The 19,179-nt window shown below is 38.9% G+C and overlaps 1 protein-coding gene across 1 annotated transcript in view; it reads left to right on the forward strand.

The window, feature by feature from the left end:
• Positions 1–10,612: 10,612 nt before the first annotated feature.
• AGGF1 (angiogenic factor with G-patch and FHA domains 1) overlaps positions 10,613–19,179 on the forward strand; it is a 48,722-nt gene continuing 40,155 nt past the window's right edge. Inside the window, exons 1-5 of the mRNA XM_067031178.1 lie at positions 10,613–11,182; positions 13,680–13,782; positions 15,027–15,229; positions 16,286–16,450; positions 18,716–18,904. Coding sequence (XP_066887279.1) covers positions 10,973–11,182; positions 13,680–13,782; positions 15,027–15,229; positions 16,286–16,450; positions 18,716–18,904 — 870 coding nt within the window. The 5' untranslated portion in view covers positions 10,613–10,972. The remainder of the gene's footprint in view (positions 11,183–13,679; positions 13,783–15,026; positions 15,230–16,285; positions 16,451–18,715; positions 18,905–19,179) is intronic.

A 19,179-nucleotide genomic window follows, 5' to 3' on the forward strand; every position in this document is an offset into this window, starting at 1 on the left:
CAGCATAATATCGACTTTCCGGGTAGGGAGAATAAGAATAAAGAGAAAGGCAAAGGCAAAAGCCTGAATTTGTCCTTGTCTATTGGAAAGCAATGGCTTTCCCAGGAGACTTGCCTCTCCTCTAGACTTCTACTTACACTTCTTTGGCCATAACTGTGTCACATGGTCACCCAGCTATAAGGAAGGGTAAGAAATACAGACGTTTAGTTAGGTGTACTGATACCCTGAACAAAATTTGGGTTCCCTTGTAAGGAAGAAGGGAGAATGGCTGTTGGATTGACAACCAGCAGTGTCTGCCACAAAAACACTTTTAAAAATTGAAGGCAGAAAGGGTTTGAGTCCCAGGAACTTTGGAGGCAGTGAGAAAATGAATGAATTTAACATTGTGAAAGAAGTTTCTCACAAGCTCAAGCTCAGGACAAGGATATTACCTATGTTTCCACCAATGGGCAGTTAGACATAGTTCAGCATAAGCTGGCTTGAGTGATTTTTTAAAAGAACTATCTAGTCACCTTCCCACTTATGCTGTAGGATGCCTGAAAGGCACCAACTAGCAATGAACACCCTCAAAAGAATTTAGCAATGATGCATAATTGCAAATTTCTGTATTTGTATCCAATTTTAATGCCAACAACCTAATGATGGTCAGTTGCATTCAAAGTACAATTCAAATAGCCAAGTAATTTTTTACATATCCAAACTTTAACTTGTATCTCTTAAGATATTGAAGGGTAATCACTTCCTACTACCGAGAAACTTCTTGCATCCCTTAATCTCTCCTCTTCCTATTCACCCGCACACTTCGTTATATTTTACAAAAGTATCAATCCACAATAGATTGGAACTTTTTTTAATGGTCCATCACCACTGAGTTTGAAAAAGTACTGCCCTAGTCTAAAGGGTTGATTTTTGCATCTTAGAGGTCTAGAATGGGTCTAGTGGAGAGAGACACTCCTTGGAGAGTCAGCATTCTCCACATTAGGCATGTGTGATGGGTGGGGGCAGCATGGGGAAATTTACAATATAGTAATCTTTTTACTCATTACACAATTATACAAGGAAGGTGCAAAGTGTAAGTATTTCAGTTGGGGGTGGAGAAGATGGGCGTGCCTAGTTTCCTTTGGCTTCCTTCCTTTACCATCGCTCCAGGGTTTTAGTGTTACACCCATCCATTCTTTCCTTGGGTCTCCAAGGGGAGGAAACAGTTAATGGGCAATTGACCAGAAGTAATATAGAGCAATAAATCAGAACTACTGAAATGCTATGGCTCCCTAGATATTCTTGTGTGATATCAAATAGCAGGATCAGACAGGAGAGAGTTGGCTACCAGATTCAACATAAATTATGACAGGTGAGTGTTCATTAAATATAGAATTGATGATACGGTAAAATAAATTGGATATAAATCAGGTTTTAGTTAATTGATAGTATTCTTCGGTTGTGGAATACAGGTTTCCCTCACTATCCGAAAGTAGAGCAGGCCTATGTAAACTTTCGTAAGCCAAGACTGCGTAAAGCAAAGAAGCAATTACCGTTAATTTAAATGGAAAAATGTGTGAGTGTTCCCAGACCCAAAAATAACCTACCAAATCATTCCAAATAATATATAAAACCTAAAATAACACGCACATATGGTAAAAGCAGGAGTGATATGATAAATACACAGGCTGGATAAAGTAGAAATAATGTATGGTACAGTGTAGTTTTGCTTATCAGAACCGGGAAGACCGTTAAGCACACTGGAAGGCAGAGAGGTAGTGATGATGGTGTGTCAGGCTGAGTCATGGGAGGCTGGGGAGGTGGGAGGTAGAGGACAGGTAGGAGGGAGAGGAAGACAGTCACCTACTAAGATCTCATCACCATCTACTAACATCTACACCTTCTGTGTCTGCCTGCCTTGATGTCTTCTGTGGCTGATGTGGAAGACTTGAAATATGACAATGTGCTTGACTGCTTAGCCTCATGCAATATGCTGTCACAGAATTCTTTGTAGGTACTCAAAACATCCTGCGAAACTGCCCTAAACCTACGTGCCCTTTCAAAATTAAAGTCATGCTTTTCTGCAATCCCTGCAGCTCTGCCAGTCAGGGTGAAAGCTCACACAAGTGCTTCATGGTCGGTTCCTGGATGACCCTCTTCACCTGTCAGCTGTGGGTCATGGAATGCCAAAACCTCTTCAGCGTCATCTTTGCCAACTTCCACAAACACAGTCACTTTTGCTGTACTTATTGTTAGTTCAAAGTCTTAAAATACTTCACTGCTTCAGGACACAGTGTCCTCCAAATGCCATTTCTCCTCGAGACGGTTAGCCTATCAAGAGCATCTCCAAGGTTGACGATGACCAGTTTTATATTGTAGCCTTTCCAAATCTCTCATAAAGATGCTTCAGAGTTGCCCTTTCTGTCAATGGCACTTACAATAAAACACAGCACATTTTGTATAGAGTAAGACTTAATTGTGTCTGTCAGGTCTGGGTCACACGGCTGCAGCAAGGACGTTGTATTCAGCGGTAAGAACGCAACACAAATGTTACTGCCATACTCGGTAATGCCAGGTGGATAAGCAGCACAATTATTGACAATCAAAAGACACCTATTATCGTGATTACTTTCTCTACAGTATTTTTCAACAAAAGGACTAACATATCCACTCATGTACTCAGAAAAAATCACTTGGGTATTCCAAACACTTGGATGTGAATGAAACACAACAGGAAGTGTATTCTTATCAATGCCTTTAAGTGCCCTCGGGTTTTCTGAATGGTACCCTAGTAGAGGCCTAAGGACAGCATCACCAGTGGTGTTAATAATAGGCATTAGCATTAACCTGTCCTTCAATGCTTTGTGTCCCTTAGCCTGCTTTTCTTGTACTGAAATTAATGATTTGCTTGGCAACTTTCTCCAATAATTTGCTGTTTCCTTGCAGTTAAACACTTGCTTATACAAATAACCACCTTCTGTAATTATTTCCTTCAGTTGTTCTGGGACCTTTTTTGGCAGCTTCAGTATCAGCTGAAGCACTCTCTCCAGTAACCTTTAAGCTATGAAACTCCCCTCACCTCAAAAACTGATCAAATCACCCATGACTACTTTAAATTCCACTTTTGCAACATTTTCACCACCATCAACCAGTGCTTTCTGTTTCATCTTATTGAAAAGACTGACTGATTTCTCTTTAGGTGTAGGATAACTTAACTGAATGCTGCACTTCATACATTTTGCTCCTAGCAGAACCAATAGTGATTTCAGCAGCTTTGAAGAATCTCTTTCTGGGTGCAATTAGTACAAGTGGTGGACACAGTCAAGTCTGATGCACACACAGTGTCTATTTTGTTCACCACGATCAAAACAATTACATCCAGTTTTATGCTAAGCACAACATCCTAGGAGCTCTCTTAGGCTTTTCTGATATCTTAGGACACATCTTTCTAATGGGTGCACCAAATAAATGGAGATGAAGAACAGATGTTCACAGACACAGTTCAAAGCTGTGGAGGCTGATGCTGAGATGCTGAGGGTAGTTCTCAGGAAGGAGCTTGGTGGTGCCATTCTGGCTGCTCTGGGTGCTGCAAAACAAATGCTGCACACTATTTTCACCTTTTACCTTTTTAAATCAAAGTGGAAATCCTCTCCAGATTTCTTCTGTTAGCAAAAACAGGTATCTGTAGAAGCAAAGTGATAAAACTGAAACTGTAGAAAAATGGGGGATACCTGTATCCTAATAACTCAGTGCTTGGACTCCAGCCTGCTGAAACTCACAGGCTCCTGGAATGGCTTTAGATGAGGTTAGTATCTGTTATTGCTGCATGCAAAATGTCCCCAGCTCAGTGGCTTCAAACAACCACCATTTATTATTCCTTGCAAATCTGGGGTGGTGCGGGGCTGGCTGATCTCTGCTGGGATTGCAAAGGGTCTGAAGATTTCCTGGGGCCTCTGTCGGGCTTAGCTAGAGTATCTTAGCTGGAACAGATCTGTTCTATGTGTTACTTATCCTCCTTCTGAGACCAGTATATATGCCTAGGTGCGTCCTTCTCATGGCAATGCCAGGAATCCAAGAAAGCAAGCAGAAATACTAAGTCCTTCTGAGACATGGGCTGGGAACTGGTCTACGGTTCTGGCACATCCCCTCATTCAACCTGCCAAAGCAAATTACACAGCCAAACCCAGATTCAAAAATGGAAGGGAGGGCCTCTATAGTGAAGGAAACCACAAAGTCACATGGCAAAGGATGTGACTCCAGGATAGATGAAGAAGTGGGGCCATTAATGTGATTTCCACAGCATCTACTACAAGTGATAATCAAAGGGCTGAAGATTAAATTACACGTAGGGTTTACTTGAATCACGGCATAGATAAGAACAGCTCTATTATTGACTAGTGATACATATGCATAGAGAGAGTTAAACTTTTTCAAACAAAATCATAAAATCAAGGGGAAAGAGAAAGGAAAAGAAAGACAAATTAGAAAACAATGAAAGGGGAAGGAAAGGAGCAAAGATGGCAGTGGCAATGATGGTAAAAATAGGACTCCAGAGCAGCACCTGAAGCACACATGTACAGTGAAGAGGATGTAATAATGAAACCATAGAAATGATTTTTCTAATCTGAACCATTGTTTTTAAACAGATGTCCCATAAAAATCCAAATTTCTGGCTTTCCTTGAAAAATCAGAAGCTCTGTAACACTGGGTTCACATTCCCACGTGGGTTCACAGCTCTCCAGAACTGAGTAGTTGCTGCCCTATGCCCTGTGCATTTATTTGCTTTATCTCCTTAGCCCTTGGAGCCATTTGTGTTTGCTTTATACACTACTTCTACAGCCAGATCTGTTTCTTAAGCTTCAGATGGGCTTCTAGAATACTCATTACTTCCTGAGCATCTGTACTGGATGTCCTGAAGGAACCTCAAAATCAATATGGTCAACAAAATCAAAACTAAAGCAACCCTCCCCTGTGTAACATACTCTTCTCCAATGGTCCCTACCTTCTTTGTCCAAGCTAGAAAACTATCCATCACTTTGACTTTTCTTTCTCTAAAATACTAGAAAAAAATTTTTCATTTGCAATAAAACACCAGAGTGCCTAGGAAATACCTTAGAAAGAATGCCCAAGACCTTTTACAGGAAAAGTATTAAAACTCTATTAAAGGACAAAAGAGAATGAATAATTTAAGCAACAACAAAAAGAATGTATGTGGATGGGATATCTTAACAATGTAAAGTTTTATGCTATTTCTTCCTGAATAAATCTATATATTCAATGCAGTCTTAATAAAAATTCCTTTGGAGTTTTTGAGGATCTCAACAAACTCATTCTAAAATTTACATGGGAAAATAGAGGTTCATGAGTAGGTCAATTTTTTTTTTTTTTTTTTTTTTTTTTTGGTATGCGGGCCTCTCACTGTTGTGGCCTCTCCCATTGCGGAGCACAGGCTGCGGACGCGCAGGCTCAGCGGCCATGGCTCACGGGCCCAGCCGCTCCGCGGCATGCGGGATCCTCCCGGACCAGGGCACGAACCCGTGTCCCCTGCATCGGCAGGTGGACTCTCAACCACTGCGCCACCAGGGAAGCCCGAGTAGGTCAATTTTGAAAAATAAAGGCAGAGTGGGAACTTGCCCTAGCAGGTATTAAGATATACTAGAAAACCAAAGTGTTGAATGTAGAGTGGTTCTGGCTAGCAGACAAACAGAAGAGAATAGAGAGCTCAGAAATGGACTCAGATATATATGGGAACCTGATAGATGATAAATGTGTGTGGAAAAAATACATCTGAATCCCTCTAGTTAAAGTAGAGAACTACAAGTGAAGGTTAAAATTATAACCTTACAGAAGAAAATATGACTCAGGGGTGGAGAAAGACTTCACAATAAGATTCAAAAGCCCAAATCATAAAACATATGAAATAAAATGAAGTTGAATAAAGACTGATTTGACTCATAAAAATTAAGGATTTCTGTTCAATAAAAGACACCATAGATGAATTTAACAGATATATGACAGACTGGGAGAAGATCTCTGCAATATCTAAAACTGTAAAGGATTAATATCTAGATTATAGAAAGAACTGCAAAAGAGCAGGAAAGAAATAGGCAAAAAAATTATGAATAGGCAGTTCACAGAGGGGAAAGTCCAAATAGCCATTTCAATAAATATACGAAATTCTCTGATAAGCAGAGAATTGCAAATTAAAACAACAGTGAGGGCTTCCCTGGTGGTGCAGTGGTTGAGAGTCCGCCTGCCAATGCAGGGGTCCGGGAGGATCCCACATGCCGCAGAGTGGGTGGGGCCGTGAGCCATGGCCGCTGAGCCTGCGCGTCCGGAGCCTGTGCTCCGCAACGGGAGAGGCTGCAGCAGTGAGAGGCCCGCGTACAGCAAATAAAACAAAACAAAACAAAACACAACCGTGAAATACCTCATTACACTCATAAAAATGGCAAAAAAATGTACAAGAGAGACTAATATGTATTGGAGAGAAAGTGGAGGACAAAGAACTCCTTGTGCACTGTTGGTGCCATTCTGAAAAGCAATATAGCAGAACATAGTGAAATTAAATGTTTGCCCTATAAGCCAGAGATCACATGCCTTGCTATATATCCCAAAGAAATGAATGCACAGGTCAATAAAGTGGCATGAACAAGGATTTTCATCGTGGCATCAATTGTTTTAATAGAGAATTGGAAATAACTTAGATGTTGACAACTAGGGTAATAGGTAAATAAAATGTGGTATATGCAAATCTTGGAATACTATGCAGAACTTAGATGTACGATAGCAATATATATGAATTTTAGAAACATCTTTAGTGTGGAAAAAATAAGAAACAGCATAAGATTTAAAACCAAATACTACTTATGTAAAAGAAATACACAGGAAACATAAGGATAGGATAGATTTATATTTAAGGTCACATATCAAACATGTGAGACTGGGTGCCCATATTGGCAGAAAGGAGGTAATGGGACTGGGGAATGGGGATACAGAGCAATTTAAAAACAAAACAAAAAACCCCCCAAAATAACAAAAAAAACCCCAAAAACAGAAAAAGAGAAGAGCCATCCATGGGCTAATGTTGATAATGTGTTGTGAACTAAGGAGTTTGATTACAGTCTGAGATACCAAATATCAATAACTTAGGAAAAACACTATAAAAACAAAGTCAAACTATGAAGGGTGCCGAGTAGTATGTTTCTCTAGGGCACTGGCCCTATCCACTCTACTAAGTACCTTTAGATTTGAAAACTAGGTGTGGCAGACTGCTATTTACCTACTCAACAAGTATTTTCTCTTTCTTCCATATTTATAGAACCCTTTATTGTTAGAGGGAATAATGCGTCCAGCTCAGAAAGACACACACACACACACACACACACACACACACACACACACTTCCCAGCTCCACTTGCAGCAAGGGGTGAGATGTAAACAGAAGTCACTGGGTGGGGCCTTGGGAAAGTCCTTTTGTCCCTTGCCATATTGTACCATGAATTGACCCAGAGGCTGGGAATATGCTCTACGAATAGAAGAGCAGAAAGAGACAGAGCCTGGGTCTCTAAAGAGCTGGTAGAGCCACCTTACCAGCTCTGGACAGCTCATCTCCAGACTTCTTTAATGTAATAGAGTAACCTCCTAATTTGTTTAATAAGCCACTATAAACTAAGTTCTGTTACTAGAACCTTAATGCAATTCCCACCTTATACACAAAGCTTTTTTTTTTTCCTCAAAAAAATACTGTGACTCTTTTCTTCCAGACTAATGGTCAGAGGTAAGTTATAGACTAGTGGCATGATAGGTCAGAATTTAGGATTAAATGAATTATCTTTAAGACAAATCATTGCTTCAAGTAGCAGCTAATAAGCTTATTTATTCCTTCTATAATGAATGGTTAAAACTTGAAATTTCTCATCTATAAAATGAGAAAGTGGAAGTCCCCTTTACCTTAAAGTTACCTTACAGGTGGTGTTTATGGAATTCCTTACCCTCCCCCTCCCAAAGGTGAAGAAAGTGGGAAATATAGCTTTTATTTTATTTATTTTTATTTTTATTTTATTTTATTTTTTGGTTAAGACAGAGTTGTTTATTTTTATTTTTTTTTAAACATCTTTATTGGAGTATAACTGTTTTACAATAGTGTGTTAGTTTTTCCTTTACAACAAAGTGAATCAGTTATACATATACATATGTTCCCATATCTCTTCCCTCTTGCATCACCCTCTCTCCCACCCTCCCTATCCCACCCCTCTAGGTGGTCACAAAGCACAGAGGTGATCTCCCTGTGCTATGCAGCAGCTTCCCACTAGCTATCTAATTTACATTTGGTAGTGTATATATGTCCCTGCCACTCTCCCACTTCATCACAGCCCACCCTTCCCCCTCCCCATATCCTCAAGTCCATGCTCTAGTAAGTCTGTGTTTTATTCCTGTCCTAACACTAATCTCTTCATGACATTTTTTTCCCTTAGAGTCCATATATATGTGTTAGCATTCGGTATTTGTTTTTCTCCTTCTGACTTACGTCACTCTGTATGACAGACTCCAGGTCCATCCACCTCATTATAAATAACTCAGTTTCATTTCTTTTAATGGCTGAGTAATATTCCATTGTATATATGTGCCACATCTTCTTTATCCATTCATCTGTTGATGGACACTTAGGTTGCTTCCATGTCCTGGCTATTGTAAATAGAGCTGCAATGAACATTTTGGTACATGACTCTTTTTGAATTATGGTTTTCTCAGGGTATATGCCCCGTAGTGGGATTGCTGGGTCGTATGGTAGTTCTATTTGTAGTTTTTTAAGGAACCGCCATACTGTTCTCCATAGTGGCTGTATCAACTTACATTCCCACCAGCAGTGCAAGAGGGTTCCCTTTTCTCCACACCCTCTCCAGCATTTATTGTTTCTAGAGTTTTTGATGATGGCCAATCTGACCGGTGTGAGATGATATCTCATTGTAGTTTTGATTTGCATTTCTCTAATGATTAATGATGTTGAGCATTCTTTCATGTGTTTGTTAGCAATCTGTATATCTTCTTTGGAGAAATGTCTATTTAGGTCTTCTGCCCATTTTTGGATTGGGTTGTTTGTTTTTTGTTATTGAGCTGCATGAGTTGCTTATAAATTTTGGATATTAATCCTTTGTCAGTTGCTTCATTTGCAAATATTTTCTCCCATTCTGAGGGTTGTCTTTTGGTCTTGTTTCTAGTATCTTTTGCTGTGCAAAAGCTTTTAAGTTTTAATAGGTCCCATTTGTTTATTTTTGTTTTGACTTCCATTTCTCTAGGAGATGGGTCAAAAAGGATCTTGCTGTGATTTATGTCGTAGAGTGTTCTGCCTATGTTTTCCTCTAAGAGTTTGATAGTGTCTGGCCTTACATTTAGGTCTTTAACCCATTTTGAGTTTATTTTTGTGTGTGGTTTTAGGGATTGTTCTAATTTCATACTTTTACATGTAGCTGTCCAGTTTTCCCAGCACCACTTATTGAAGATTTGGATACATTCTTGATTAGAGTAATAATGCATTAAGGTAAGTCAGATTTTGGGGCGGAGTGCATCTCTATTTTACATCGGGGAGTACATATTCTGCCTTCTCACTAAATATCCTTTGATGGCTAGAAGTTCACTGTGGTGCCATTTGGAAGGGCTCTTAAAGCCTAAGGAATAATGTGTGCAGGACCTAGAGAGGGCAGGTCCCTGCTGGAGAACTCACCGCCTGTGACTCAACTAGTGGGCAGTGCACGGGACAAAAAGCACATAGAGTGGCCACTGAACTAGGACATCAAACAGGATTCTTATGTTTAGCAAATATTTAAGGATACCCGCTCTGTGACAGGCACTGAGCTGGGCCCTGGGAGAGGACAGGCAAGATGTAGTCGCTGACCTCCATAGGTCTCAGGCCTGGCATTCCGAACTCAAGCTCTAAGTCTAAATGACTTTGGTTAAGAAAGGAAGTGTGTTCCAAGAAGTCCTCATCAGTTTAAAGGCTGCTGAACAAACGCCTGTTTCACATAGACGAAACACCAAATAGATGCACTGAAACAGAAAAATTTTCTCTTCTGCTTCCGTAGAATCTTGCTGCTTACTTTCCCACTAGGGATGCTTCTCTCTGCAAGCCAGACCTATAGGAATTTGCTTTCTTTTCCTGGGGGGCCTAACCTCACGGAATCCGCAGAAGCACTAAGTAAGCAGAGCGTCAGAACACTACGTTCACAGTCCTGGTTTAGCATCAATTCTATGAACCCTGGCAAAACATTTCTTGGAGATTCACTGTTCTCATCTGTTAAACAAGGAGCTAGGAAGTGCACTCTGTGCAAAAAGTTTGAAAACGTTTTGAAAGTGTGCAAGGATAAAATCCCCCGACCAGAGGATGAGCGATCTCCTGTTTTTCTCTCCCGGGTTACTGTAGCACCTTTTCCGCCCGCTCTCCACGCCCTCCCGCCGGCTCGCCACGCCCTCCCGCCCGCTCTCCACGCCCTCTCGCCCGCTCTCCACGCCCTCCCGCCCCGCCCCGTCCCGTGCACCCCGCAGCCGGCGGGAAGTGCGCCTGTGCTCTGTGAGGCTCTTCTGGCCTTCCGTCGCTTCCTTTACCGTCTCGGCCCCGCCCACTGCCGGCGCCGTCGTTTCCGGTTCAGCCCAGAAACGTCCCAATCACTTCTGGTCCCTGCTTCCCTGGCCCGCCCATTTCTCCAACGTTTCGGTGGGTTAGTCGGTCGCCGGGGCAGGTGGTTACCAATAAAGTTTTACTGTTTCAAAGCCGGGAGGACTGGGCGCATTCTCCGTCCCCTTGCTTGCTGCCCACAGTTCGCCTCGGCTACAGGTAACCAGCTTTAGGGCCTCATGGCCGCGGGCCGCCGCGGCCGAGCGGGGATGAGGCCGCCTTTCGCTGCTCGCGCGCTCCCGTGCCTCCTGGGTCCCTCGGCATCCGTCTCTGCTTGAGCGCAGTCCCTCCGCTCCCGCGGGCCGCTTCGCGCTGGACCCCATGGCCTCTGAGGCACCGCCGCCTTCTTTGTCGCCGTCGCCACCTCCCTCCCCCGAGCCTGAGCTGGCCCAGCTGAGGCGGAAGGTGGAAAAGTTGGAACGCGAGCTGCGGAGCTGCAAACGGCAAGTGCGGGAGATCGAGAAGCTGCTGCATCACACAGAGCGGCTGTACCAGAGCGCCGAGAGCAACAACCAGGAGCTCCGCACCCAGGTGCGCCGTCCGCCTCCCGCCCCACGCCCCATCCAGCCCGAGATGAGGCCTTCGAAGTCTCAGATAGCCTCAGAAGGGCTCCCTGGTAGGGCCCAGGACTGCTTTATAGAGTACCTGAAAGAGTTAAAAGTTCAGTGCGATGATAATTCCAGGTACATTTGGAACAAACCTAAGCGTTGGGGTACTCGATTTAGATAAGTGCGTGAGCTGCAGTTGTGGCCGGCGTGGAGTGCACTTAAGTACTTGAGTCTTCATTCTCACTTGTGAAGTCCCACCGGCAGTAGGCACATTTCTAATATTTTGTTCTAGATCACTTTTGAGTTTGTTAAAGCGCCGGATTTCAGTCAGAATCCCATTTATCATACCCTAGATGTGTGAACTGATATTGAGCCTCAGTGGCCCATAAAATGAGAATGCTAGGACCACACTGGTGGAGGTTAAATCAAAGTAAATGTCAACAGACTGTTTTACAGTTTTGTAAATTGCTGAACTCTAGGTATGTGTGAGGTTGTTCTGGGCATTCATCTTGAGTAGTCTAGTGGAAGTAGGGAAGATAGAACTGTCTTCGTTAGAGACACTGAGCAGCTAACCTTGTTTTTATAACATGCAGTAAGGACAAATATTTAAACTCACATTTTGAAAAAACTTTTAAACAGCATAATCTTTTCAGCTTCATTGTTTTGGGCAGTCGCACTCTCCCAACAAGTTATTTCCATGTAATTATTAATTTCAGTTAAACTGTTGTCTGGTCTTTTGGCATATATTGGTACATTTCCTAAAACCACAAATGTAGGCTGAACGTTAAAGTTTCATCAAACTTTGTTGCGCTTTGCTATCAGATAATCTATGAAAATAACCGCTGAGTTGCAATGACTTTCTGTGCCCATTGTATAGAATTGTTAACATTATGACATTATCGAAAATTTGTGTTTTGTTACTCAACAACTATTTCTTGGACAACTACAATGCATAGCGACTGTGCTAGGAGACTACAAATATTGTTAAAATATTGTGGGGAAAGGGGAGTAAAATATGATGAGCTGTAAAAAAAACCCTTTTATAATTCTAAACTATAAAAGTACCACTTGCTATAGAGATCCTAAAAGAAAACGTTTTTGCTAATCTTTGAAGAGCCAGCGTTTTGGTTATTAGTGTTAATTTGATAGCAGTCTAATATGAAAAATTGAAATGCATAGAAATTACTCTTCTTTCTTATCTTTGTAGTCGGTCTTCCCTGGTGGTGGGTGGAGTTTAACTGTCATTCCTAATTACTAGATAAGTGTTTTATCTGGAGCAGTAAAAATTTGGCTTGAGAATTGAGGGTGAACTAGCAGGAAAGTACAATATATACAGGCTTTGGAGTCAAAGAAACTTTGTGCAGATTACTTTCTTTAGATTTCTCACATGTAAAATGGGGATTAGGACAACTAATTTGTAAGATGGCTGTAAGAATGAATGAGATGTTACCCACAGTACCAAGTGCAGTGCCTAGCATGTAGCAGATACTATATAAATGGTCTTGTTCATAGTAATAGTGGTAGTAGCCAGAGCCAGGATTAGAGCAAGGTGATCAGTAGCCTAGGGTGAAAAATTCAAGGGGGCACTCATTCTCAGGTATGATGCTATACTTGCATGAAGCTGAGAGTAAATGTCTCCTTAAATTTTGTGCCTTAGGTGCCTTTCTCGCTTCACTTTAGTTCCAGCCCCGGTGGTAGCAGCAGATCTGATAATCTATGAAGTGCACAGATAATCTGTATATAATCAGTCTTATCACCTTTCTCTTTTTAAGCTTTATGTATCATTAAAGAAGGTTGTTTTTTGGTTTTGTGCTTATAATGGGTATAATCTCACACTGAGTTCCTGTCTGACTGAGCTGTATTGATGAGGCTGCTCTTCATCTGCTTATGGGTATTTTTCACACTCAGTTGCTCTGGCCTTGGTATTCAGTGAGACACAGGGAGGCGAGATGCATCTCTGAGGCAGTCACCTCTCTTTCCTTCTGCTCAAGTTACTTAATTATAATATTACTATTTCAAGGAAAAAGTATGTTAAAGTATATGAGTGGCATTATTTAAGTGAATGGTTAATTCCAGGTGGAGAACACTGAATGATACTAGATAATTTAATTCAATGATTTAATTCTCCTTAGGGAGAACTGCTGACTGATTAAAATAGTAATATAAAAACTTTCTTATTTGTTAGAAATAAAGGATCCTGTTCACTAAGTCTTATTAATTTAGTCAGTCTGATTTTTGGAGGTAATAGTTTGAGGTTAGCTAGAGAATATAAGAATAAAAACATCTCCTTCTGCAGATGTAAAAGGTGAAAACCAATTATATTGTAGTATTTTCAGTTTTTCTGTAAAGGAAACTAGCTGATATTGGTCCTTCTCCAAACTTTTACCAGGAAAAATAATTATTGTAATTTCAGGAGAATAGTGTGTATATTATTAGATTGCTGTATGGTTTATTTTTCCTAAAGCCTTGCTTTCTTTCAGGTAGAAGAGCTCAGTAAAATACTCCATTGTGGGAGAAATGAAGATAATAAAAAGTCTGATGTAGAAGTACAAACAGAGAACCACCCTCCTTGGTCAATCTCAGGTATTCAGCTTATAGTGAAGATATCCTAATACTACTACATTCAAATCATGCTATCATGGAGTTTTCTTTAAATTTAGAATCTGTATACATCTAGATAAACAGGAGAGCTGTTACAAAGTTGACTTTTCTCCATATGATTTGGTATTTTCAGATAGTCTGTTTGCTCTTTTGGTGGGAAAGTAGAAATGTATTGTTATTCCTGTAAATACATAATATTGCTAATATGCTTTCAGTGGCACATACACTGAGTAATCTTTGCTATGCTGTAAGCCATCTACTCTCATCTGACCTTACTTGTGACCAGGGGCATGTGTTTTCTTGGTGATGCGTTCCACTTAGCATCAGTTCAGTGTCAGTCTCTTAGGCCCTCCTGGGAATGGGGTGAGCCTACAACCCTGGCCTTGTTAGTGGCATTATGTTGTGAGGCAAAATAACTGAGAAACCAAGTTTTAATAAATAGGGATAACAGGAAATGATCTTTCCCATTAAATTTTGCCTTGTTTTATTCAGTATGCAACTTAGCAAATGCTAAACACAGCAATGGTATGAACATTACATATCTGTATAATATTATGTTTTTTTTTTTTTTTTTTTTTTTTTTTTTGTGGTATGCGGGCCTCACTGTTGTGGCCTCTCCTGTTGCGGAGCACAGGCTCCGGACGCGCAGGCTCAGCGGCCATGGCTCACGGGCCCAGCCACTCCGCGGCATGTGGGATCTTCCCAGACCGGGGCATGAACCCGTGTCCCCTGCATCGGCAGGCGGATTCTCAACCACTGTGCCACCAGGGAAGCCCTAATATTATGTTTTTTAAAAAGTCGGCACCATGAGCAAAATTTGACAGAAAAAGTCAGCCCTTGACATGTTGTCATTTGATATTGAAGTATGCTGTGATATGTAGTTAGACATTGTTAAGAGTTGCTATTTTTTTTTTTTTTTTTTGACAGAACACAACCTATCTACCCATTTTCTCTTTTTACTCTTGCTATGGAAAATCCAAATCTGCTTACCTTTTTTTCCTTTTTAGCTTGACAGCTAGGGTACTGAAGGTGACATTAGAATCAAAGATATATTCTCTGCAGATTTATTTGGACCATTAATTTTAATCTGTTAAAATGTGTATAATTATAAAAATATGGTTTGTTTGCAACATGTGCTCTTTTGTGTTCAGTGCCAGTGTTTTGGAATTAAGTCCTTTTTATATACACTATTCTAATATGATATCACTTAATTTTTTTTGCAATAGATTATTATTATCAGACATACTATAATGATGTTAATCTTCCAAATAAAGCATCTGAACTCCCAGTTCAGGAAGATCAGGATATCAAATCTTCTACTTTTAATTCTAAAGACCAGTCACACATAGAAAATGATGCTTATGCTGGTACTGATATAACAGAAAATGTTAATTGTGGACAAGAGGACCATTTTGCCTCAAATTCACAGGTAATAAAATGCTTCACTTGAAACTGTTGATACTCAAGAACTTGTTTTTCTTTGTTGTTATTCTATAGAAAAATAGACTTCTTTGGTTTATTACAACATGTACAAGGGTTGTAAATGTTCTGCGTGTAATTATGCAGTGAATAATGCAAGTTTTTTTTTTTTGCGGTACACGGGCTTCTCACTGTTGTGGCCTCTTCCCGTTGCGGAGCACAGGCTCCGGACGCGCAGGCTCAGCTGCCATGGCTCACGGCCCGTGGCTATGTGGGATCTTACCGGACCCCCAGAGCACGAACCCATGTCCCCTGCATCGGCACGTGGACTCTCAACCACTGCACCACCAGGGAAGCCTAATAATACAGTTTTTGAGAAACAAAAATTAGAACCTGCTCGTATGTGTGACTGTTTTCCTACTCTGTTGTGTTGCAAAAGTGTATGCTGTACATAAACTAAAACAAAATTTGTCAGTACGTTTGACTCAACCAAAAAATTTTGAACAACCGCAATACCATGTTCACATCAAATTTTTTAAAATACTTCCTTTATGTCAAATATCTTGCCACTGTTCAAATTTCCCAGAATGTTTTATAAATTTGTTTTTACCATTTGTTTGAATCAGGATCCCAGTAAGGTTCATACAGGGCAACTGCTTGATGTGTGATGTATAATTTATACCTTTCTGCTCTATCTCTTTTCTAAAATATTTTTTCCCCTTGAGCCTGTAATTATTGAAGAATCCAGATCATTTGTCTTAAAGAATATTTCAGTCTGTATTTTGTGGATTGCTTCCCTATGGTATTAGGCATTTATTTTTGAGTAATGGTCACTCACTTACTTCTAGTGTCTTCAAAACTGGGTCAGATTTGAATTAACTGATACATTAATTCATGTATTTTAAAGTGGATCAAATTGTAATTGATAGCCATCCCTTCATTGCAGAAATTGAGGTCTTATTATTCAGAATAGTTTTTAGGTCTGTTTATTGTTTCAAATTCTGCTAACTTCTATATTGATATGAGGATGTTTTTGTCCTATTTGACATGATTGTATTATACCTAGGAGCCAGCATCTGTGTTAGCAACAGAAGATACATCCTTAGAAGGTTCATCACTAGCTGAAAGTTTGAGAGCTGCAGCAGAAGCTGCTGTATCACAGACTGGATTTAGTTATGATGAGAATACTGGATTGTATTTTGATCACAGCACTGGATTCTATTACGATTCTGTAAGTATCTCAGACCTTTTAATACTGTATGGTTGTGTTCTTAGCTGCTTGAATACCAAATATTAAACCCTAGGTTGAATTAAGATAAGCAGGGAGCTGCATGTAAAAATTGATTTAAAGCTGTTTGGCAAGAGTAAAGATTTATAACGTAGTTTATGATACTATATTTCTATGTTTAAATAAGTTAATTGTGTTATTATAGATTAATATTTTAGATCTAATAACCTTTTATATGTAAAGTAACATACAAAAATGTTAGTGTATTTATTAATAAAAGGAGACAACTACATTTTGTAAAATGTTTAAGAACCTAAACTAAAAGGAAGTAATGTTGTTAATTCTAGGCTTGGGGTAAGATTTTTTAAAAAAATTGTTTCAAATACTTATATCTTTATGAATCCATTTTAGACCACAGAGGAGTCTTTTTCTTAAATTCTTTATAGCATGTTTATTATTAGTCATTGTTTTATATTTTGTGACTTTTAAGCATTTCATTAAAAAAAATCAATTTGTTAACAGTGAGAACTAGGGAATTAGTATGGAATCAGAAATATAATGGACTACGGACTAGGACAAAACCAGAAAAGAAAGTTCTTGATTTATAATATAGTGTTATGACTGTTGAAGTTCTGGTATTTAATTGGATTTTTTCAGGTTTTGATGACAATGTTGCTGGAAGTTATATACCCACATACCTCAACCTCAGTGGTCTACACATATGATCTGGTCCTCAGGAATTACGGAATGTAGTGCCCCAAAGTGGAGCAGATATTCACCATTCCAGTTACTGGAACTATTATTAACTATTCTAGGGAACGTAATGATAATAGTAAATATTTTAGTTAGATAAGGGATTTCATTAGCTTGTCAGTTTGTACTTGGTATAGTACTTTGTAAAAGAGGGTTTTATTTCACAGGAGTATGCTGATTGACAGTGCTAATTAATACCTGGAAAATTAATGTTTAAACTCTTATTACCAAAGAAAATAGCTATTAATTACTTGGTGTCTAGAAAAATATGGAATTTCCAAGTATACGACATTAGTCTTTGTAATTTTTCTACCTTCTTTTCTGTAATTTTCTTCCTGACATCTATTCTGTAAATGCTTAATTACATTCTTCAGGTTGTGTCTCAGTGGAGTAGGGACTTCATTGTTTGGCCATTTTTATTGTGCTAGTTTTCATTTTATTTTAATTAATTTTCTTACATATTTGAAAATGTCTATATTTTAGACTGAAAGACATAGCAGATTAAAAAGATTTGAGTTGTAGAAGTTCTGTTATCACTGGAAATAAAGATCAGAAAGCTTCCATTCAGTTTTTAGCTGAAGGAAAGATAGAATTCTAAATATTTTTGTAAGAGATCTACAAAATGAATTAAAGACAATAAATTGCAATAGTATCAACAGTTAGAAAAATAAATTATTCTTTTTCAGGAAGCTTTACTTGCTTAATCTCAGTATATATCTTTGCAAGATGTTTCCAAGTCTGATCTGCATGGATTTATGATGTAAATAAAATACAGACCGTTCAATTAAATCTTGGTTATAGAGTACTGGCCAGTATCTAATAAATGCAGATGATTACATAATTTTATCTTTCTAGTTTTTATCCATAATTTACCAAAACTTTATATTGCATGGCTGCTTTACTCTAAGTCTTATGCAGTTACTTAGTGTAGAATTAATTGATTAGTGAAGACAATTGTTTATTGATTTCTTTGTACAGAATGTTATGTTGTAGTGTTCGTGAGCTTAATTTTATTTTCAGGTTTTTGTCTAGGATTTTGAATCATGAACATTGAAAGGCAAATCTTTGTTTTATGTTATTGAGAGGAGGGTTTAGGGGTTTATACTACCAAACCATTATCGTGTAATTATATGGAGAATGAGTCTGCAGTTGCTTTTATATGGTCAGCTTTTTCTCATGCATACCTTGGTTTTCATGACTTAAAAGGTTTCTGTTGAACCATATGAAGTTGCTGTTTTATAAGTAAAAATATTGGCAATTTCATGAGATTTAATATAATATGTAAATGTATTCATTTTCCACACTAGGAAAATTAGAGCAGATTGAATGGTAAAGTATTTTGGAAAATTATAAGCATTTTTCATTCTGTTATCTTTATTCATTTTTTCCAAAAATACTGTAGTTTTAAAAGAAAATTTACTGTATTTGAATATATTTGTCATTTCTGTTAAGTCTGTTTTTCTATTTTATTTCATCTTACTTGAATAGAACTTATTGTTTTCTTAACTTTGAAAGGAAAATCAACTATATTATGATCCTTCCACTGGAATTTATTACTACTGTGATGTGGAAAGTGGTAGATATCAATTTCATTCTCGAGTAGATTTGCAACCTTATCAGACTTCTGGCACAAAACAAAGTAAAGATAAAAAATTGAAGAAGAAAAGAAAGGATCTTGATTCTTCTACAACAAATGAAGAAAAGGTAATGTCATAATTTTAAAAATTTACATAATGGTGATATCATAATTAAGCCAAAACTTTTGATGAAACTGAAAATCATCTAGTAACTCTGTATTTTAAACATATTCATTACAATAACAAGATATCAGAATCTATCAACCAAGAAGCTTTCACATGGGACAAACATGGACTTTTCACAAATTCTCAATCACTAGAAGCAGAAAAAATTTCTTAAAGTTTGAAGCAGGTAGATTTAGGGCAGATAAAATACTCTTGTGTTACATAATTTGGAAGAAG

The sequence above is a fragment of the Kogia breviceps genome, chromosome 4 (genome assembly GCF_026419965.1).
Source record: "Kogia breviceps isolate mKogBre1 chromosome 4, mKogBre1 haplotype 1, whole genome shotgun sequence".
NCBI classification, from domain to species: Eukaryota; Metazoa; Chordata; class Mammalia; order Artiodactyla; family Physeteridae; genus Kogia; species Kogia breviceps.